The sequence below is a fragment of the Barbus barbus genome (genome assembly GCF_936440315.1).
Source record: "Barbus barbus genome assembly, chromosome: 40".
NCBI lineage: Eukaryota > Metazoa > Chordata > Actinopteri > Cypriniformes > Cyprinidae > Barbus > Barbus barbus.
Window position 1 is genome coordinate 26,108,007 of NC_136718.1, and position 23,723 is coordinate 26,131,729.

At 40.1% G+C, this 23,723-nt stretch overlaps 1 protein-coding gene across 3 annotated transcripts; it reads left to right on the forward strand.

Moving 5' to 3' along the window:
* Positions 1-1,718: 1,718 nt before the first annotated feature.
* Positions 1,719-18,056, forward strand: LOC306859258 (E3 ubiquitin/ISG15 ligase TRIM25-like). Of its 3 annotated transcripts, none has more exons than XM_079400211.1 (8): positions 1,719-1,783; positions 3,090-3,891; positions 4,502-4,597; positions 10,916-11,137; positions 11,667-11,823; positions 14,416-14,460; positions 16,185-16,277; positions 17,046-18,055. In XM_079400211.1, exons 2-8 carry the CDS (start codon positions 3,277-3,279, stop codon positions 17,150-17,152), a joined length of 1,335 nt encoding a protein of 444 aa, XP_079256337.1. In that variant the 5' UTR covers positions 1,719-1,783; positions 3,090-3,276; the 3' UTR covers positions 17,153-18,055. The 3 variants fall into 3 exon arrangements, with proteins under 3 accessions (XP_079256337.1, XP_079256339.1, XP_079256338.1); XM_079400212.1 differs by having other exon boundaries at positions 1,772-2,005; XM_079400213.1 differs by lacking the exon at positions 4,502-4,597 and having other exon boundaries at positions 1,721-1,783; positions 17,046-18,056.
* Positions 18,057-23,723: the final 5,667 nt, after the last annotated feature.

A 23,723-nucleotide genomic window follows, 5' to 3' on the forward strand; every position in this document is an offset into this window, starting at 1 on the left:
AATACTCAAGTAAAATAAAAATTAAATAAAGCACTGGATAGTATAGAGCTTGGTATTTATTTATTTAGTTAATACATGCAAAAATGACAACTCGTTAAAAATGACCAAACTCTGTTTTTTCTTCTTCTGCATTTCATGTGCTTCTGAACAAACAAACAAACAAAAACACTTCTTGGCTCATCCTTTATGTTATATGAGCATCTTTTTTAGAATTTAAATATTATTGCTTTGGAGCATCTGAATAATTAATTATTTTTGTGCCACATAAGAGGAAGAAATATAAATACCACAGTGTGCTGGAGTTTATTAAAAACCTAAAAGGTGTGTATTATAACTGAGACATGAACATTTTACAGTTGGTTGTGTTACTGTGTTACTGTAAGTCATTCTCCTCAAACGCTACTGAGCTTTATTTATTATAGCTCAGTAGTGAAAAATTGTGATTTTGTGTTGAAATAAACAACATATTTATATATGATTTGGCAGTTTGGGGGTTCTAGACCACAGTAACCAGACAGGGGCCACTTGTGCTTTTAGGGGGCACAATTTTATAATTCATCTTAACCTACTTTAAGTATTATTCATTCAGTCATTTTTCACCATGTCATGCATCACCCCAATCTCTAGAAGTAATAACAATTTCAACTAAAATGAATGTTTCATGTTTCATTTATTTGACAAATAATTTTGTCATGCACTCAGCACACAGCAGCCACAATACCACTGTATAACTGATATAGGCTTATGTCCTGCTGAAAAACAAACAAACTATAAAACCATCACAGACTATTTTAATGGTTTCCATAACAAATAAAAACTTTTAGTGTGTTTTGGGACATATTCCATTAGGATTTATTGGTTTTAACAAACCACCAATAGAAGGAGACCAATTACCAGTAGAGACCAACAGGGTCCATTACAGTTTCCATTAAACCCAATACAAGTCCCATTATAACCAGTAAACCCATTACTAATTTTGTAATGTGTCTATTGTTTTTTTCAGCAGGGATTTAATTTTTTTATTCAAGTATGCCATTCTGAACACAGCTTCTGTACTGATTTCAGTGGACTTCAGTTATATTTGGCAGATTCTGGCAAATATAAAAGGTCATCCGGGTATTTCATGCATACTATACACAGCATACATACTGGATACTGCAGAAATAGTAAGAGTAGTATGATAGTAAGGCATTTCGAACACCGCCTCAGTCTTCCTCAATCCCCAGCAGTACACATACGTCCCTTGCTTGTTTTGTAAGAGCAGAGGTGCCCAACCTTTTACTATGAAGGGCGAAACCTTGATTGAGGACCAAAAGTAAAAGCTATTATATCCAGTTATATAATATAAAAAAATATATATAAAAAAAATCAAAAGCACATATATATTCTCTACAAAAAGATCAATTAAAAATGAAGATATAGTTTAAATAGTGTTTTACACTCACTGATTTTACCTCACCGAAAAAGGTTTACAATAAAATAGAATAAAAAAGACACTAGACTGTATTTGAGAGTTATATACTTTGCTTGTGATAATATCTGAGGGTCTTATTAAGCTTAGATTGCTTAGTTTTGTTTTTATTATATTTGTATCTGACATAATACTGTATGCTGCACACTGATTTATCTTGAAAATGATAAAAACGTTTACAAAAAGTGAAGAGAAGAAATGAAACTCAAACTACACAGGTTTAATGTGAAATCTGCCCTGAAGCCCCTCCTTCTTCTCAGTAAATGAAAGTGTAAAGGCTGATCTCTCTCTTTGCCATTCATGCAAGAGATGGTGAGTATGCGAAGAGATTTCTTAATTATTCACAGCGTCTCTGGAATCTAGTTTTTGTTTATATTTGTGCTGTGAACAATTGTTAATGTATTGCGACAGCTTCACATAAAGGTCGGCTATTTGCACTTTGCAGTCTTTTTATTGTACTGTCCAGGAAGTGTTTCGGTTTGCGATATTTGCTGTTATTCTTTAGGATCTGAACACATCTGGATCTCATCAGAGGTGCGTTTCCTTGCTGCCAGCATACAATGCATTGTTAAAGAAATCAGCTGTTTCCCAAAACTATATTGTCGCAAATTTGTCGTTCAACCGGTTAATGATGCCACGCAGTTGGTATAATAACTTTTTATTATTATTATTATTGAATCCGTTTAGAATCAAATTAAGGCCAGAATTTTTTTTGTTTGTTTTGCTATAACGTTAAATTACGGACATGGCATCTAAGGTTAGTAATTTCAATGTCTTCTGGTCCATATCCTGTCTTTAGGAAGGTGTGCAGACACTGATTAATGTAACACAAATGTATTATATATATACTAATATAATGGTAAATATTACAATATCATAGCACAACAACAGTGATCAGCAATAATGATAAGCCTAATACTCACAATAAAAATAATAAGGTCATATAGATCATAACACAGTCTCGGAGGTAAGAAGTGGATTATCGTTCCCCTGAAATGTCCTGAAATGCGAGGCAAATGTTGGATCACAATAATTAGGAACCACAGTTTCCTCAAATCCTTTCACTCAATTGGGATGTTCTCTTTTATTCTGGACGGCAAGGGCAGTGACTGTAACATCGAGCGTATTTTGTAGTATTAAAAATGTATTTATACTGATTTTATCAGGCTCTGAAAATTCTTCAAAAAGAACACTAAGAATAGCCTTCTCAGCTGCCATAGCTGCAACACTTGCTTCATCAGAACAGGGTGTTCAACGCACCGCCGTTTCTGTTTAATAAACGTTTTGTACCGTTTTTTCGGGGCTGAACGCAGGCCAGGTGTTCCACCCACACAACGATGCTGTTTACGTGGCACATGTTAGTTGGCACTATGGCTTCGGGAAACACCGACTCGTTGAACTATTAACGAGGAACTTGTGACATCCCAGTCGCCCACTAACTTTTTTGAATTGACAATGCATGGCTGTAATGTTTCCGAATACACAGCTTTCACTTTCGATTCACAGTAAATGCTACTCTGCATGTAGTCAATTGTCAGTAGCAATTTGTTTTTTACATTTTTGTAACTTAAATGTATCAGACATACACGGATTTATATTTTTATACTTTGTATTTCAGAACGACCGGATTTAATATCTCGTGGTGGGCACAGCTGTCTAATATCCAATAGAATTGGATCACTGTTGGTATTTGATGCTACCATTTGATGTGAGCATTCAAGATTTAGAGTTGGACAGTTCCCTGTCTCATCCTGTCACTGTCGCTGGATTCACCTACATTCAAAATACAGCCCACAACAGTTTAAATGTCTGAGAGTCAAAGCTGCAAAATGGCAGAATCTTCTGAAGATCAAAATCCTTTTAACTGTCCAATCTGTCTTCATCTTCTGAAGAGCCCAGTAACTATAGCTTGTGGTCACAGTTTCTGTATGGAATGTCTTAATGAGTGTTGGGATCGGGACGATCAGAAGGGCGTCTTCAGCTGTCCCCAGTGCAGGCAGACATTCAGCCCAAGACCATCTCTTAACAGAAGCACTGTGCTGGCTGAAGTTGTGGAGAGGATGAAGAGAGAAGCACCAGAAGCTGTAACAGCCTCTCCTGTACCATCTTTTGCTGTGTCTGGGGATGCGGTGTGTGATGTTTGCACAAAGACCAAAATAAAAGCCATCAAGTCCTGTCTGACATGTTTGGCTTCTTACTGTGAATCTCACATCAAAACTCATTATGAATCTCCTGCATTGAAGTGGCACAAACTGGTCAATACCTCACCACATTTAAAGGACCAGATCTGCTCTCAACATCATAAACCTCTGGAGCTGTACTGTACCCAGCATCGGCAGTTGATATGCGTGCAATGTGCTTTGATCACCCACCAGAACCACCGTATGACTTCACCTGCATTAAAAAGAGAAGAAATACAGGTAAGACAGCTGTTTTGTCCATGTAATATTTTGTATTTAAAAAAAAATATATATATATAATTTGGCAGTCAAATTGATTTTTGTACTTCTGTAGCATACTTGTTGGTGACATGCAGAGCTCACTTAAGTACTGAGAAGCTAAACCATTCAGAGCTTTAAAGCAGTAATCGGTAAAAGACAGAACAGAAAAAAGCCACGCTTGCAGGATTACATTTTAGCTTGTTTGCCATTATTGCCCAAGAGATCTGATCATTGAACAGTGCTGAATGTACGAGTGAAGGGTGTCCAAAACATTCTGTCCAATCAAAATACATTCAGAGTTGGTCAAAAACCAGACATTTGATATTTATATAAAATCTACTTTTTACCAAGTTATGGCCAAGAACTGCTTACAGACTGTGTGTTAGAAGTGACTAAATAGTTAATTCAATTTTGTTTTCTATTTAGACATGCTGGTAAAAACATGTTTATCTCAACTCCAGGAAGTTGCATGGTTTCATCCATTCAAAGTAGAGCTTACCAGACTGTTCACTGTTTGGTAACAGTTTCCTGCACAATTAAATAATTCTTACAGAAGCATCATACTAAACTATTCTAAATTGTCTCACAGCGACAAATGACGTCAAATCAGAATAACCTAGCTAAAGAAATGCAGAAGCGAGTGCAGAAGGTGGAGGAGTTAAGAAAAGCTGTGAACTCTTTTAGGGTGAGTGCCTTTATGCTACTGTCTGCTGATAGATGCAGTAAAGGAGTGGATTCCTAAATCTATGTGCCACTTAACAGTAGTTCTTCCTGTCATCTTACAACACTCTTCACAGGTATTACGCCCCGCCTCTAGGGAAGATATAAAACACTGAAGAGGCGTAATAAATAATTGGTTGGGTTGTGGAAATGGAATCCCAGCACGCATCCCTCCGGTCGAAAACCAAAAAAACAAATGCACAAAATTGAAGCAAAAAGTAATTAATTTATTAAAGAATAACAAGTGAAATAAGGAGTAAATCTTCAGGGTGTCCAAAAGGCCAAAATAACAAACAAAACGAATATAAAAAGAAAATAGGGGAAAATTAATAACCTAATTAAATACCAAAAGAAAATACATTTATCTTACCTAACTCCCTGCCCAAAAACAGAGATCAAACAATTTCAAAATAAACAAGGCAGGACACCCCTACGCTCCACACTGTTAAAATGGTTTAGACATAGGAGAACGGTTCAGAAGTTTACACAAGGTGCACATTTACTAAAACGAAAAACAAAATCTCTAAAACACAATTTGATCATCGGCCGGAGGAGGGATTCCGGAGCTCTCAACCCACGTGCGACCGAACCAAGAATGAGCTCTTCGATGAGTGGCAGCAGCGTCCTTTTAAAGACCCCGCCCCGACTAGGCAACCAATGGCTGCTTAAATCCCATGATTGGAGAACCTGTTTTGGATTAGAGAAATCAAGAAAAGAAAAAGAACACAAGCAATAGAAAACAAACTAACACAGGTCATAACACCCTCACACACAAAGAATCTACATACAGTAAAGTACAGTAGATTTACTCAGAATCAAACGACCGTGACAGTGCATCAGCCAACACGTTATCCTTGCCTTTCTTAAAGCGAATTTCCAGGTTAAAATCCTGGACAAAGAGAGACCAGCGCATAATTCGTTGATTTGAATTTTTCATCCGAGACAAAAAAACCAATGGGTTGTGGTCTGTATATACAACTACCGGAATAGAACTAGAACCAATGTACACCTCAAAGTGTTGTAAAGCCATTAAAAAGGCTAACGCCTCTTTCTCAATGGTGCTGTAATTTAACTGATGTTTCAGGAATTTCTTTGAGAAGTACCCAACAGGATGCTCAATCCCATTTCCATCATCCTGCAGAAGGACAGCACCACCACCAGTAGCACTTGCATCAACATCCAACTGAAATGCACATGAATAATTTGGAGCCGTTAAAACAGGACCACTACTCAAAAAGTTAACAGAATCAAATGCAGTCTGGCATTCCTCAGTCCACTCAAAAACTTGTGATACGCGAAGCAGATTTGTTAGAGGCAACACAACATCTGAGAAATTTTTACAAAATCCCCGATAATAGCCAGACATTCCTAGGAATCTCCTAAATTCACGTTTCGTACGAGGCACTGCAAATTCTGTAATCGCTTGCACTTTCAAAGCAACAGGTCGAACCTGCCCTTGCCCCACCTGTTTCCCTAGGTAGGTAATTGTCGCTTTGCCAAACTCGCACTTAGACAAATTAAGAGTGAGAGATGCATCCAGTAAACGATTAAAAACAGTACTTAACGTTGTCAAGTGCTCATCCCATGTATTCGAATAAACAACAATATCATCGAGGTAAGCTTTACAGTTTGAAACCCCGCCCAGCACTTGACTCATCAAGCGCTGAAACGTAGCCGGAGCGTTGCGCAGTCCGAACGCCATCACCCTATAATTCAGGAAATCATCAGGAGTAACAAACGCAGATATTTCGGCCGCGCGCTCCGTCAAGGGAACTTGCCAGTACCCCTTTAGCATGTCGAGTTTCGTGACGAAGCGCGCAGACCCTACGTTATCAATACAATCCTCCATAAGCGGGAGGGGAAACGAATCTGGTTTTGTCACGGCATTCACTCTTCTATAATCCGTGCAGAACCGCTGTGTTCCGTCCGATTTCGGGACTAATAAACAGGGTGAACTCCAGGCGCTGAAACTCGGAACTGCAAATCCATTTGCAACTAAATATTTTACCTCGGCCTCCATAACTTTACGTTTAACTGGATTCACTTTATAAGCACGTTGCTTAATAGGTGAATGATCACCTACGTCAATATCATGCTTTAGTACCTGAGTGCGGGTAGGAACGTCTGAAAACAACCCCAAAAATGAATTAATCAACTTTACTATATCAGTGCGCTGAGAGTCAGATAAATGCGCCAGATGAGAATTTAAATTCTCCAAAATCATGGAATTATTCAATCTGCCACCCAACATCAGGGTACTCTGTAGATTCAGTCCATCTTCATCAACCTCACTGTCAGAAGCATTCACGATCGAGGCAACTGGAGTGATAACAGAGGTTTTTAACTCCATATCTTCCCCACGACTCACATACAGCTTCAGCATGTTTACATGACACATGCGAGTTTTTCTTTGCCGATCGGGAGTCCGAACAACATAATTCGTCTCATTCAGCTTCTTATCAATGACATACGGACCAGAGAATCTAGCCTGTAATGCGGCACCCTGGATTGGCAATAAAACCAAGACCTTGTCCCCCTCAGAGAACAAACGAGAAACGGCATTCTTGTCAAAACGCTTTTTCATTTTCACTTGGGTACTTTCCAATGCAGTCTGAGCCATTTTACAAGCATTATGTAATCGCTCTCTAAAAGCACTGACATATTCTAGTAGATTACAATCCGATTTTTGCTCAGTCAGCCAGTTCTCTCTCAACATTTTGAGTGGGCCCCTTACCGTGTGTCCAAAAACCAGTTCTACAGGACTAAATCCTAATGACTCCTGAACACTCTCACGGACAGCAAACATCAGAAAAGGTAACCCCTCATCCCAGTCTTTCTCTGACTCGACACAATATTTACCCAGCATGGACTTCAAAGTTTGATGGAACCTTTCGAGAGCACCTTGGGACTCTGGGTGATAAGCACTAGATGTAATGTGCTTAATTTTCAGTTGGGACAGTACCTGTTTAAATAATCGTGACATAAAATTAGTCCCCTGATCCGTTTGGATCACCTGTGGAAAGCCAAAGGTAGAGAAGAACGTGATTAGGGCTTTCACCACAGCCTTCGCTTTTAATGAACGCAACGAAACTGCCTCCGGATAGCGAGTTGTCGCGCACATAAGCGTAAGCAGATAAACATGTCCAGATCTTGTTCGCGGTAGCGGTCCAACACAGTCCAAGATTACTCGTTCAAATGGCTCTCCCATAACAGGGATAGGTTTAAGTGGTGCAGGATGTATAATCTGGTTAGGTTTTCCTACGACCTGACACACGTGGCACGAGCGACAATACCGCGCAACATCAGATTTAATTCCAGGCCAGAAAAAATAGCGCAAAATGCGAAAATAGGTTTTGGTAATACCCAGATGTCCTGCTACATTATCATGGGCCACACTCAGAACTTGTTTTCGAAAACATTTAGGCACGACCAGTTGAAAAACAATATCCCAACCTAAACCATCAGACCCTGCTGGAGTCCACTTCCTCTTTAACACCTCGTTGTCCCAAAAATAGCCTATCGATTTATTCTCAATCTCCTTTAAATTAAACGCTGCATTCCTGCAACGCAATAAAGTAGTGTCTTTTTTCTGTTCAACAGAAATCACATCTTTATTAATGGACAACGACAAATCAGCTGATTCTAGTTCAGCACTACTAGTCGCGGACAGCGACTCAGGATCAGACAGCTCAGGTTGTACAATGCGAACTTCACCTTTAACTTGGTCCTCAGCTGCCAAAAAGGTATCCGAAATATCAATCGAATCACCAAATTTTCGCGATTGAGCCCGCGTGACTACACACGCCGCAAACACTGAAGGAAACTCTGATGCCAACTCACCGGAAGTAACGGAATCATACACGGGATTTTCAATGACCTCGGGAAATGGGAGTACTTTCCCTCCAGCGAGATCGTTACCTATAATTAAGGCCACGCCATTCACAGGTAACTTGTGCCGTACTGCCAATTTGACACAACCAGTTACTAAACCGGATCGAATGTACACATTATGTAACGGTACTTTCAACACCCCCAACTCAATTCCTTGAATGAGAACATCAGATCCACAATAACTTTTCTCAGAAAATGGCAACTTGCTAGCCAGCACAAACGACTGATTGGCCCCTGTATCCCGCAACATAGTTACAGGAACTAAGTCTCGCTCAGATCCACTAAGAGAGATCATCCCCTGACACACAAAAGGATCATACGCGGCATCAATATTCGAACTAAATTGACTGCCAATTTTCTTAACAAAACCAACACTTTTGGCTGACCTCCCTTTATTTTTCAGTGAAGGACAATTCGCAATCAAGTGACCAAGTCCGTGGCAGTAAAAACATTCACGGGCTTCAACTGGCATTGCTTGCTTAGGCAAACCTACTTTCGAAATTTTAAGGTTTTTCTCTGAAGACGGAGAATTAAATTCGCGACGTACAACAAACGCATTTTTATGAGTCAGAGTAAACTCATCTGCACAGACTGCAGCCTCGGCAAGAGTCAAAACTCTCTTTTCGTTCAAATAGACAACAACTCTGTCTGGCAATGAATTTTTAAAATCTTCAATCAAAATCAACTCACGGAGATTTTCAAAATTAACGACTCTGCTGGAATGACACCATCTATCAAAAAGCACAGTTTTCTCCCGTGCGTATTCCACATAAGTTTGAGAGGCATTTTTAACATGTGCACGAAACTTCTGCCTATACGCCTCTGGCACTAATTCGTACGCCCTTAGTACCGCACCTTTCAATTTATCATAGTCTAAACTATCACTCACAGATAAGGTAGAACAAACCTCTTGGGCTTTCCCAGTTAATTTACACTGTATCAAAAGAGACCAAACCTCTCTCGGCCAGCGCAACGCAGCAGCTATACGCTCAAATGCGCCAAAGTATGAATCTACCTCACTATCTCTAAATGCAGGCACCAAGGTTAGATGACGACTAACATCAAAATCAGCAGGATGACCAGAAGCCACAGACAAAGGCACAGAGAGTGAGTGATAGTCAACACTAGTAGATACATCAAAATGAGTCTTAACTGAACTGGAACGACGATCATCAGCATGCGTTTCTAGTTCGCACTGCCTAAAACGTAACAATTGAGTGTTATGTTCCTGACGATTTATTTCAAGATCTAATTGCTTTAACTGAATAGCTAATTTTAAATCCTCCGAGTTTACACCACTAAGTGAGCGCAACCCGGGATCTAAACTCGCAACATCAACGCTATCTTCATCAGTTACCTCAATGTTAGAACTAGACTGCAAAATACCCTGCTTAATCAGTGCAGCTTGAATTACGTCTCTCAGTTCCTTCTTTCTATCAGTTTTACTAATCGCAATATCATAGAAATCAGCGATTAAATATAGATCAATTTTCCGACAGGACTCCAAAACATCACACGAAGGAGCCTGTCTAAATGCCTCCATACTAAATTCCATCTATTAACCTACCACTTCCCCAATGCGCATGAAAAAACTGCCAATCAAAACATAAAAATGGTACTCACCAGCAAAGCCGAAAACTTCTCAATTTGGATCGGGCAAATTTCCAAATCAAACAAATAGAATTGGACGGACGAGCCCCCAATTATTACGCCCCGCCTCTAGGGAAGATATAAAACACTGAAGAGGCGTAATAAATAATTGGTTGGGTTGTGGAAATGGAATCCCAGCACGCATCCCTCCGGTCGAAAACCAAAAAAACAAATGCACAAAATTGAAGCAAAAAGTAATTAATTTATTAAAGAATAACAAGTGAAATAAGGAGTAAATCTTCAGGGTGTCCAAAAGGCCAAAATAACAAACAAAACGAATATAAAAAGAAAATAGGGGAAAATTAATAACCTAATTAAATACCAAAAGAAAATACATTTATCTTACCTAACTCCCTGCCCAAAAACAGAGATCAAACAATTTCAAAATAAACAAGGCAGGACACCCCTACGCTCCACACTGTTAAAATGGTTTAGACATAGGAGAACGGTTCAGAAGTTTACACAAGGTGCACATTTACTAAAACGAAAAACAAAATCTCTAAAACACAATTTGATCATCGGCCGGAGGAGGGATTCCGGAGCTCTCAACCCACGTGCGACCGAACCAAGAATGAGCTCTTCGATGAGTGGCAGCAGCGTCCTTTTAAAGACCCCGCCCCGACTAGGCAACCAATGGCTGCTTAAATCCCATGATTGGAGAACCTGTTTTGGATTAGAGAAATCAAGAAAAGAAAAAGAACACAAGCAATAGAAAACAAACTAACACAGGTCGTAACAACAGGCAGGAGTGGAGAACAGTGAGAAGATCTTTACTGAGCTGATCAGCTCCATGGAGAAAAGACGAGCTGAGCTATCAGAGGTGATCAGAGCTCAGGAGAAAGCAGAAGCAAGCAAAGTTGAAGAGCTCATCCTTGCACTAAAGCAGGAGATCAGTGACCTGAGGAAGAGATATGATGAACTGGGGAAGCTTTCACAGATAAAGGATGACATCTATGTCATTCAGGTAACAGAACTGACCATTCTGCCACTTCCTACTTCATGTATGCATGACCCGAGTGCTCAGATATGTCCATGTGGACTCAAAAAATGCACATATACGTTTACAAAAAAGGAATCTAATGCAACATCTAGTGATGATGCATATGTTTGGTAAAACTTTACAATAAGGTTCTATTTAATGTAAGTTAGGTAACATGAACTTCTACAGCATTTATTAATCTAAGTTTGTTAATTTCATTATTTAGTAATGCCTTATTAAAATCAAAAGTTTCCTTGTTAACATCAGTTAATGCTCTGTGAGTTATTAACTAAAAATAAATGATTTTTTTAAACTAACATTATCAAAAATAAACAAATATTGTAATAAAAGTATTCTTCATGTTTGTTACAATAACTAAAATTAACAAATGGAACCTTATTGTAAAGTGTTACCATAAGTTTTGTAATGTTTTATATTAATTTTATTGGATTGGTGATTTTGATTTATGCAACACAATATCTAGTGTAAGATGTTTTCTGATTTCTATTTGCAGAATTTCTCCACTCTTTCCCAAAACAAATTGTTAGACTTGAACACAATACCGGTCAACAAAGATGAGATACTGAAGAATATTCAAACAGTTGTCTGTCAGCTGAAAATCCAACTGGATGATCTCTGTGATCAAGGCCTTGTGAGGATATCAGAGAAAGGTGAGATGCCATAGTTTATAAATCGTGTTGTTTGAGATTATGAATTTATACAATAGTTTCACATATACTACAGAGCACTATACCTAAGCAAGTTGCATGTGTAAGGTAATATGTAATGTAAAGGGAAACAGTTTAATTTAGCTCAAAGGGAATCATTTATGATTCTATAGGAAATTTGAACAGACTCACTGTTTCACGGCTGATGAGTCGGCAGCAATTCCCTCAACTCTGCACTGGATATTAAAATCCTGAATATAGTGAAAACACTATTTAATAGCACAGTAACAAGATCGGCAGATTAAGACATTAATTTGTAAGCACAAAACACAAGATACTTCTCTTATCAATGTAAATAAGGCTTTATTTGATAAGTCTAAGACATGTAAACTAATCTAACACATGAACACACACATTCACACATTGCAGAAACAGAGAAAGGATGAATTTAAGAGAATGAAAATGTGATATCCCAAGTTTACAGCAATATGTGCAATTGCATAGACCTGAACAACCATCAATCACTGTCTTGGGAAGCCAATCGTTGGGTTTGAAGCGAGTGCAGTCGAACTGGACATTGCGGCAAACTTAACATTTGAACACGAAAATCAACGGAAAGAATAAAATGAGGTAATGAGACTAGGTGGTTTTTCTTCTCATCGTGGTAGCAGCTGGCGTGCAGGTCAAAGCACGCTGGCATGGCGCTCAAAGAACACAGAAAGTAATGACAAAAAGCATGGCTAAAAGTTAGAAGGAAAGAGAGATGGTGTCCTGAGTTTTTAAACTCTGCTTTTTGACACCTCCCAATGGTTGTCTTGACCAAGTAGATACTGACCTGGTTCGGGGTGTTGTTTTGTTTCTCCACCCAATCAATATATCAACATGTCGTGGTCAGTCACATTGTCCGAATTTTCCAAAGCATTGCAAAATATACTTTTGGATGTGATTTCTATAACCAGAATATGATACATTTGACAAATAATTGATTGGAAGAAACGTTTAAAGCATGATTTTTCAAACTCATACATACCAAACATGAATAACCCTTAAAGTCGTTCAATAGTTATCAAAAAGACATACATAATATGTGATTAAAACATGATAGTCTAATGTGTGGGTTACATACATAATGTGGAGTTATGCATATAAATTATTAGTTTCTCATAAGTCCTTTTAGGATGATTGTAGGTGCATATGGAAAAGACAGTCAGGAATTTCAGTCTGGTTCTTTGTCTTGTGTGGGGTTAAAGTCAATCTAAGGCAGCTCGTGATTTCTATCGTGGAACACATGGGCATCTCTTTGACCATCAGTCTTGGTTACTTTCCCCAAATTAAGTCTCCTTCCTGAGTTGGACTTATCAATAAGTATTCTTTTGTCTGAATGTTGCAAACCTGTTTTGTGAAAGAGGCTTGCTGGTTAGGCTTTCTTCAGACTAGTTGGAGCTAGGAATCTGATTTATGACGTCCTGTTAGGCCTCTCTGGAATTTCAGCTTCTCATGTTTCAATGTTCTGATCAAATCTTAAATTTGTCTGATTCGGTCTCTGATATACTACACATGATTTCTGGTCTCATCTTCATAGCTCAAACTGTGAGGAATGAGTTTAGAGCAAAATATGGGCAATTTCAGGCAGGACCACTTTGGCAAGTTACGTTGAGTTTATTGAAACACAAGTTATCTTTAGCGGTATGGTTCCTTATGGGGGTTCTCACGCCATAATTATTTGCACATACGAGAGCTTTAGCATTAACCCCCTGGAACCATCAGCTTGAGTGAAATGCAGATGATTTAGAACATAAGTAATGTCTTAAATGAAACGGGGGTAACATGTAGACATGGCAGTGCATGTCTACGACTATACAGCTATACTGTAGCTTGCTACAGTATGAAAAATGAATGGCTTTTGGCAGTGAGGTCCATGACAGCTAGGACTTGAAAGCCTTGGTAATCTGAAACAAACAGAAGACGACAGCCAGAAGATGCACAGTAACATGCTTGAAACTTATAGATGGGAGGGAGAGGGAGGGTTGTGAGCAGTTTGGGCATACTTACCGAGCTGTAATGCCATGTATACTGTATATATACCTGGTCTAATAGAAGAATGGTAGTGGTTTGTCAGCTGACCACAGCACTATGCCTACGTGGCCTGACTGAACTATCTCTGCACTCGATTATAATAGTAATACTTCAGAGAGGACTAATAAATGTTGTAGTAGCAGCAATTGTAGTAGTAACATTATTGTGCAGTTGCTGCACTAGTACTATAATGTACTTCACTTTAACTGTAATCTACTATAAAATAGGTATATTTAATATGAAAATAATACTACATTAATAAATGATTTTGACTGAGAACTTTTTGCTTGTTTGATTTGTCAAACCACTATCTTTAATTTGTCTTTAAGTTTACAAAGCAAATCAACTTTACAAAATCTGTTTCATTTTTATTGTTAATAATGTTAAAGCCAAAATTGATACCCATCATTTTTCATCATTGTTTAGAATCTCTGCCAGTAAATAAATCAAAGTATATTCAGGCAGATTGTCATAATTATGGTAAACAAATACTGATGTTTTTTTTTTTCTTTTTAATAGTTCCCACTTTCCATATAATGGTGAACAATGAGAATATCACAAAGTGTAAGTCAACATCTTTTCTTTAATTCTTGCAAATCAAGAACACTCAGACACACACACTTACTGTATACAGTGCCCTCCATAAGTATTGGAACAGTAAAGACATAATTGCTCTGTTGACTGTGGAGTCAAGACATTTGCAATATATGATTAAAAGATGAATATGAGACAGAATGTCACATTTTATTATTAGCCGTTTCAACACATACATGTTTTACCAGCTAAGAAGTTCAGCACTTTTAGAGTTTCATCCCTCTATCTGATGTGAGCATAAGTATTGGAGCAGTTGCCTCACAGGTCTTTCTAAGTGATCAGCTGTGTCCTGTTGCATTAATTCTTCAGATATTAAAAGCAGGGAATGTGTCGTATCAGTTATATCCATTACTTCTTCACTATGAATCTTGCATTCGATGATGACACACACAAACCAGGATGAAGACGAGGGAGCTGACTTTGAGAGCAAAAGCAAACAATTTGGATGCTAAAAGAAAAGAGGAAGTCAATTAGAGCTCTAGCAAAAACAAAGGGCATGGAGAAATCAAGAGTTTGGAAACCACCAGCGACACCAGCAACCAACAACTACCTGATCGGCTGAGAAAACAACAGTAGTTGATGACAGACAAATCATAAAATCTGTGAAAATGAACCATAAAAGACGTGTCTGTAAAATCAGCAACAACTTCCAGAAAGCTGGGGTGATGCTCTGACAATCTACTGTCCTCAGGAGACTTTGACACAGAATTACAGATGCTACACAGCAAGATGCAAACCTCTGACCAGCACCAAAAATAGAAAGGTGAGATTAGAGTTTGCAAAAAAGCAGGAGCCAGAAGAGTTTTGGAACTGTGTTTATGGACCGATGAGACAAAGATGAACCTTTATCTAAGTGATGGGAAAGCAAAAATGTGGAGAAAAAAAGGGAACTGCAAATGATCCCCAGCATACATCCTCATCTGTAAAGCATGGTGGAGGTGGTGTCATGGCATGGGCATGCATGGCTGTCTCTGGAACAGGCCCTCTCAACTTTACTGATGACTTAATGTATGATGACAGCAGCAGAATGAATTTGGAAGGGTACAAAACCATCTTGCCTACCAATATTCAAGAAAATGCCACCAGATTCATTGGGAAGTGCTTCATATTGCATCAGGACAATGACCCAAAACACCCTGCCAGTTCAGTCAAGGAGTTTATAAGAGCAAAGAAATGGAAAGTGTTAGATTGCCCAAGTCAATCTCCAGATTTAAATCTGATTGAACATGAATTTCAGCAGCTGAAGAGGAGAGTAAAGGCAGAAACTCCCCAAAACAAGCAACACCTGGAATTGTCTGCATTAAAGGCTGAGAAAAGCATTTCAAAGGATGAGAGCAAGAGTCTGGTGATGTCTATGGGTCACAGACTCACTGCTGTGATTGTGTGCAAGGGATCTGCAACTAAATAATAGCTTTTAATCTTTTATATCTGCCTTATGTTCAACTGTCCCAATACTTATGCTCACATCAATGAGTGGGATGAACTCTAAAAGTGCTGTTCTTTTTATTTGGTAAAACATGTATGTGTTGAAACGGCTAATAATAAAATGTGACATTCTGTAGTTTTGTCTCATATTCATCTTTTAATCATATTTTCAAATGTCTTGACTTCACAGCCAACAGAGCAATTTTGTCTTTACTGTTCCAATACTTATGGAGGGCACTATACTTTTTATGCTCTTTTTATTTGTTTAGATTTGCCATCTGAACCGGAGGTCCCCAACCACCAGGCCGCGAACCACAAGCGGGCCGTGGAAGAATTCCTACCGGGTCGCGAGAAAGCTCGGGGTAAAATGTGTATAGATATGACGCTCTGTTATTTATTGTGCGTAAAGGATTTTTCTAATTATTCTGTATTTTCGTTGTATGCGATTGATATAGAGTAGCAATTTGACGATTTCGTGTTAAATTAGTAAGTAAAAGATTGCTCTGATCTGTCATTTGGGCTATTAGGGCTTAAACGGATCGCAGTTAATCAAATCGGTATGCCGCGCTGTCTGAAACACGTCTCTATGCTTGTGCGCGCTTCGGGTGTGTGCCACTGCCAGTACAGCGCGCACAATAGACGTGTTTCAGATAGCGCGGCATACCGATTTGATTCCTCTTTCATGTATACCTGCGTTTAAGATACATACTGTATGCATGGAGGGTTGCAGTTACGTCGCAATACTGGAAATATTTCTGTTTTAAACCATGAAGGCGAGCCAATGGATATCACAAAAGCTACATGCAAACTTTGCGCAATAGTTATGCCGGTGAACGTCTTAACTTCAGTCATATAGAAAGTGAAAGTATAAAAAACTAATGGAGTTTTTTTAATGCTGCATTAACAGCGCATGTTCTCTAAGAGAAAAGAGGCGAATATACTTCAACATGTTCTGATAACAGTATGAATAGAACTGTTTTAAAGACCATCCACAACAACAACATCCCCCCCTCCCAACAACCCCCCCCCCCCCCCCCCCCCCCTGCATTGTTTGACACAAGAAACCTAGCCAACCTAGAGAAGAAAACCAATGTTGAAGTGCATGTTTAATTTCATTTTCTATTTAACAGATTCCACTCAACAAAGTCTGAATTTTGCCTTCAGGAAGCTCTCTGTAAAACGGAGGTCTGTGGCAAGGAATGATGTTCAACAACATTTGGAAAAACTATTCCACTAATGACCAATACTACTCTCGGATTTAGAGATGTTTTAACAAGACCCACCAGGTGTTGTGTAATGAGAGTTTATCCAAACGCTGTTATTTTGAGGTTACGTGGAACGGAGAAGGTTGCTCTATTGCATTCTCATACGATACTATTAAGAAAGGAGGAGATCATTTTATCTTTGGCTCTAACGACAGATCCTGGAAATGTGATTTTTCAACTGCTAACATTTATGTAAGGCACAGTAACACAAATACTGATATTCCTGTGGTCTCTAAAATTGGAGTGTTTCTCGAACAAGAAGCAGGAACTGTGTGTCCTTCTACAATGTCTCTGATAAAATGTCCCTCCTGCACAGAATCCAGATCAAATTCACTGAGCCCGTCTACCCTGGGTTTTCATTTAAGGATTGGAAAAATAAGACATCAGTTTCAATTTGTGCTCTTCCGTAAATCTATTGTTTACTAACAGTGATTTTGAAGGTTACTGAATGGATACTAATCCAAAGCAAGCCACAAGCAATTTTGTTTAGTTAAACAGCAACCCTACACGCTCCTATCTCAGCAGGTTTAATAGAATATAAAAAATAAATATAAAAGGTAATTGCATTTCCACGTTGTGCAAACGTATGCCTAAACAACATTTGTTAATTTTGTAGCAGTTTAGAATGTTTTTATTAGTTTGCATGTTTTATGTAGTCATCCCTGACTGAATGATTGCAGCCATTCTTTGTATAATGTTAGGATAAAGCACAGCAAACTTCAGCTAGTTGTATGCATTGATTTCAGTTTGTTGTTGTTACGTCCTTTACGCGTTTAGAATTAGCTGGACTAGGGGAAAATGGGGAAGCAACATTTAGATGTGTGTATACATGTGCCAGAATGCTGTTTTGGCGAAATAAAGAGCAAGATTTTGCCAAAACTCTACGGATACAATTTATTGTGCAGTACTCAGTGCAAACTTGAAGAGACAGTATTTACAGTATTTACAAGAAAAACAGGGTACCACAAAACGTCAACAAAACAACAAGAAGATGGGAAGGAGGAGCACGAGAGGTGCCAAATAAAAGAAATTAAGCAAAACAAAACACAGCTAGCCAGTTTTATGATCTAAGCCAACTACCAAAAAGCAAATGTAGAAAAGGAAGTCTTCGGCGTTACAACGCCCTAACTAAACTACTCTAAGAGGAAAAACAAAACGTACAGCGAGTGGCACTCCCTCCTAACCTGGTGTGTCTAATACATCAAATTTGACCTACGTGTTGTACAATGTATGTCGCGCGACAAACTTACCTGCTCACGCCTTCCCAACCTTATATGCACAGTAGGAAACTAACAAAGACGGAGCAATAAACAAAAACTGTACACCGAACAAACACTATATGGACTAAGGACTCTTGAGACGCATTTAAACACACAATATACAGGGAAACTAACAGTTATTATACAGGTCACAAAAGCATATGAGCGTAACATCAAAGTAGAACAGAAGTGAGCGAGAAGCTGCCGCACGCGGGACAGTAACGGACATTTAAACCAGGTGGCGTGAGATGATTGGACAACGTGAACCGGGGCGTCATCCTCCATGACGAAGAGTGACAGGTTGGTGGACCAATGGAATCTGGAACACAGACAAAACAGACTACACGCAAACTTTACGCACTTTACGTACGTAACAGCGTACGTAACAGTTGTGCTGTAGCTTGCAATGCTTTAAAACTGTCTGCTATTAATTGTTATCTTTTGAGTGCAACAGCTTAAATAAACTTGTATCTGTGAACTAATAGTTTCTAATCTATCCTGGTGTGATTGTTCAAACAGTTTGACTTATATTTACAAAATGAACAGGAATCTAAGACCACACACACGGATGAAAGTGTTCCTTTAATACATAAGTGTAAAAAGTAGCTTACATTTGGTACACTGTAAATGGGAAAACAAATACTTCACAGCTTGTGCTTGTTTTGATTATTTATATATATATATATATATATATATATATATATATATATATATGCAGAGCTGGGTAGTAACTGATTACATGTATTCTGGATTACGTAATCAGATTCCAAAAATTAAGTACTTGTAATCAGAGTAAGTTACATTTTAAAATACTTGTAATCAGACTACAGTTACTTTTTATGGATTACATGATTGCATATTATTCACACAATAGCAATAAATTATTCATAAATCATTGATTCTCCCTAATTTCTCTTTTTCATCTTTTAAATTTTCCTTTCTAAAATAGCCTACCGATTATATACTTATTATATATGTATATATAGTCCAGTTTTGTGGACATTCACATAAAGATCAGTCATTAGTCAAGTAGCGACAGCATTTGACCACTGGATTTACAAAAATCATTTCAGGTTTAAGAAGGGTTTCAATATTGCATCAACTACTGATGAACACATTCATTTTTATTTGAATTATTACTCTGTAGGTTTTTTTAACCATGTATTATTAATTATAACTAATTAAAATGCACATTCACGTTATTTCTTAGATACATGTAATGCAGGCATTCCAAAACGTTTAGTCATCTAAATCTTATTCACCAAATATATTTGCTTTAAGTACCCCTGAGATTTTAAAATAAATATTTCAATAATCAGATTTTTGTTGCTGATTTGACAATGTGAGTTCAGCGAGCAGTTTTTGAGATTTCAGGATGTCCTCGTTCGTTCAGATAGGTCTTGTATGAGCTGACCGGAGGTGTTGCAAATATGGCTGCCAAGTGAAAGGACTTTTTTTTTAAATTACGCTTTTACGCGTGGCGTTTTTCGCGTCGGTGTGCACACTCATATTGGTGCCCTTTGTTTAGTCACGAGGCGTTAAACATCGGCGAATATCGCGCGCGAAATTCGTCCCGGTGTGAACAGGCCTTAACACATTAATTAATGCAAACAATTATTTTATATTTTATTATTATTAAAATTTTATTATTTTATATTTTGTTCGTTAACGTAGTTTATTGTTATTATATTATTTTTTTTTTTTTTAAGTCTGTTGCTCGTTGGCTCTGAATTCATTTTCAGACAAACCATGGGTCACAGGAGGGGTGGGATGTTGATCAGGACTGCCTTGGGATAGGTGTCATCATGCATCTCAACCAATGAGAGCATTTGGGGTGGGCCTAAGACTGCAGCAGTGCTCACATTAACGCTCCCGATAAAATTATGAGGCTTACCATCAACATTCACAAACCACTGTTCACTGTTAGTTTTGATAAAGGAAGGAAACTAACAAGATGTTAGTTGACATCATTGACAAGATGGCGCCGGTGAGATCGGCTGCCGTCACGACTGCTCCGACCAAACTTTGTCTTCTTTTGTTATTTTTTCGTATTGTTAACTATAAACACCGGTTTCTTTTTGTAAGATGGCCATTCTTACATACGACAGGGCCACTCTTATTTCTATTGGTGCACAATGCACTAACCTTTCGCCGATTTTGAACCCGGACCCATCCTGGCCGAGCGAGATCCTGAGGAGGAACAAAGGACCCGACCCGTACCGGCGTCCTCGAGGGAAACGAGCCGGCGTCAGGAACAGGCTGAGGGCACGCGCACACCGCGCTCCCTTACCAAGTGTCCTGCTCGCCAATGTCCAGTCGCTGGATAACAAACTCGATGACCTCAGGGCAAGAGTCAAGTTCCAGAGGGACATTCGGGACTGCAACCTTCTCTGCTTCACCGAGACATGGCTGAACCCAGCGGTACCAGACCACGCCATCCAGCCGGCCGAGTTCTTCTCGGTTTACCGGATGGACAGAACGCTGGACTCGGGGAAGACTAGGGGAGGTGGAGTATGTCTGATGGTGAACAACCACTGGTGCGACAGCGCGAGCATTGTAGCCCTCTCACGCTCCTGCACACCGAATCTTGAACTTCTGACCATCAAATGTCGCCCTTTTTATCTCCCTCGGGAATTTAGCTCGGTCATCGTCAGTGCCGTTTATATTCCACCTCAAGCGGACACGAACACTGCGATATGGGATTTACATGAAACACTACACCTTCACCAGACACAGCACCGGGACGCCGCATTCATTGTTTTGGGAGATTTCAACAGTGCCAACCTCAAGCGTGCACTGCCGAACTTCCATCAGCACATCAGCTGCCCCACCAGGGGCGAAAGGACATTAGATCACTGTTACACCCCATACAAGAACGGCTACAAGGCACAGTCACAACCACCGTTTGGGAAATCGGACCACGCCGCCATCTTCCTCATGCCTGTTTACAAACAGAGGCTGAAACAGGAAGCCCCGGTGCAGAGGGAGGTCCAACGCTGGACGGACCAATCGGTGGCCGCTCTGCAGGACGCGCTAGATGACGCAGACTGGGACATGTTCCGGCGCAGCTCTGATGACGTCAGCTTGTTTACGGAAGCGGTTGTGGGATTTATAGAGAAACTAATGGATGATACGGTGCAGAAAACCATCATCAGGACGTTTCCCAACCAGAAGCCGTGGGTGGATAAAACCATCCGCGACGCCCTGAGATCCCGCTCCGCTGCCTACAACACAGGGCTCATCACCGGGAACATGGATGATTACAAGGCTGCATCTTACAGCGTGCGCAGATCGGTGAAGGAGGCGAAGCAGCGCTACGGGAGGAAACTAGAGTCGCAATGCCAACATGGCGACTCTAGGAGCCTGTGGCAGGGACTTAGAACCATCACGGACTATAAAACACCACCCTCCAGATCGGGGAATGCGGACGCTTCTCTGGCTGACGAGCTGAACATTTTTTATGCTCGCTTCGAGGCTGCAGCTAATCGCGCTAACGGCGCTAGCAGTGCTAACTGCATGCACGCTGAGGAAGCCGGTGAGGACAACGTATTCACCATCACGGAGCATGACGTGAGGAGGGCATTCAAGAGAGTGAACATCAGGAAGGCAGCAGGACCAGATGGCATCACAGGTCGGGTTCTGAAGGCCTGCGCTGACCAGCTAGCACCGGTGTTCACCGAGATCTTCAACCTCTCCCTGGAACAGTCCATAGTCCCCTCATGCTTTAAGCAGTCCACCATTGTTCCTGTCCCCAAGAAACCGCAGCCCACCTGCCTAAACGACTATCGCCCTGTAGCCCTCACATCAGTGGTGATGAAGTGCTTTGAGAGACTGGTCAGAGACATCATCATTGCATCACTACCAGACACACTGGATCCACTACAGTTTGCATACAGACATAACCGCTCCACGGAGGATGCCATCTCACACCTCCTCCACACCACAACAAGTCACCTGGACTGCAGAAAAGGGAATTATGTAAAAATGCTGTTTGTGGACTACAGTTCAGCGTTTAACACCATAATTCCCTCCACACTCACCTCCAAGTTGGAGGTCCTTGGTCTCAGCACATCCTTGTGCCAATGGATCTCCAGCTTCCTGAAGGACAGACAGCAAGCCGTACGGATGGGTAAACACACCTCATCCTCCATCACCCTAAGCACTGGAGCCCCTCAAGGTTGTGTTCTGAGCCCCCTGCTGTACTCACTGTACACTTATGACTGTGTGGCCACTTCCAACTCCACCACCATCATCAAGTTTGCTGATGACACTGTTGTGTTGGGCCTGATCTCAGACAACGACGAGATGGCCTACATACAGGAGATTAAGAACCTGGAGAGTTGGTGCCAGGTGAATAGTCTACACCTGAACATCAGCAAAACTAAGGAGCTGATAGTGGACTGCAGTACGAAGCAGGAGCGGTCATACCAGCCGATCACGATCAGCGGGACTCCAGTGGAGAGAGTGGACAGCTTCAGATACCTGGGTGTTCACATCACGCAGGACTTGACTTGGTCCTGTCATACCAGCACCCTGGTGAAGAAGGCCAGGCAGCGTCTGTACCATCTGAGACGCTTAAAGGACTTTAGACTTCCCTCCCGGGTGCTTAAGACTTTTTACACCTGCACCATCGAGAGCGTCCTGACGGGCAGCATCACTTCCTGGTTCGGGAACTGCACTATGCACGACAGACGAGCCCTCCAGAGGGTGGTGCGTTCAGCGGAACGTACCATCCACACCAAGCTCCCTGACCTGCAGGACATCTACAGCAAGCGGTGCCTGACCAGGGCCAGGAAGATAGTGAAGGACCTCAGCCATCCCAACAATGGACTCTTTTCTCTGCTGCGTTCAGGGAGACGCTTCCGCTCCATGAAGGCGAACACAGAGAGAATGAGGAGGAGCTTCTTCCCGCAGGCCATTCGGAGTCTTAACCACTCTCCACTATAATCACATCACCCCACACTTCCACTTTGCACATTTTTCAAGTACAATCTGCACTAATTTGTAGAAGGTTACGTAAGGATAAATGAGTGGGACTTACATACCATTTGTCTTTGTCTTTAGTATTCCTTTTACTCACTTACACACTTTACTGCACTGCACAGCACACGGACACTTTATCACTGACATACACTTTACTTTTTATAGAATCTATATAGAATCATATTCTATTTTTTATTCCTCATATCTATTTTTATTCTCATATCTATTTGTTATTTTATTTTATTGCTAGTTTATTTCTGTATATATGTTTACTGTACTTTTTCTATTTGTATTCTTGTAA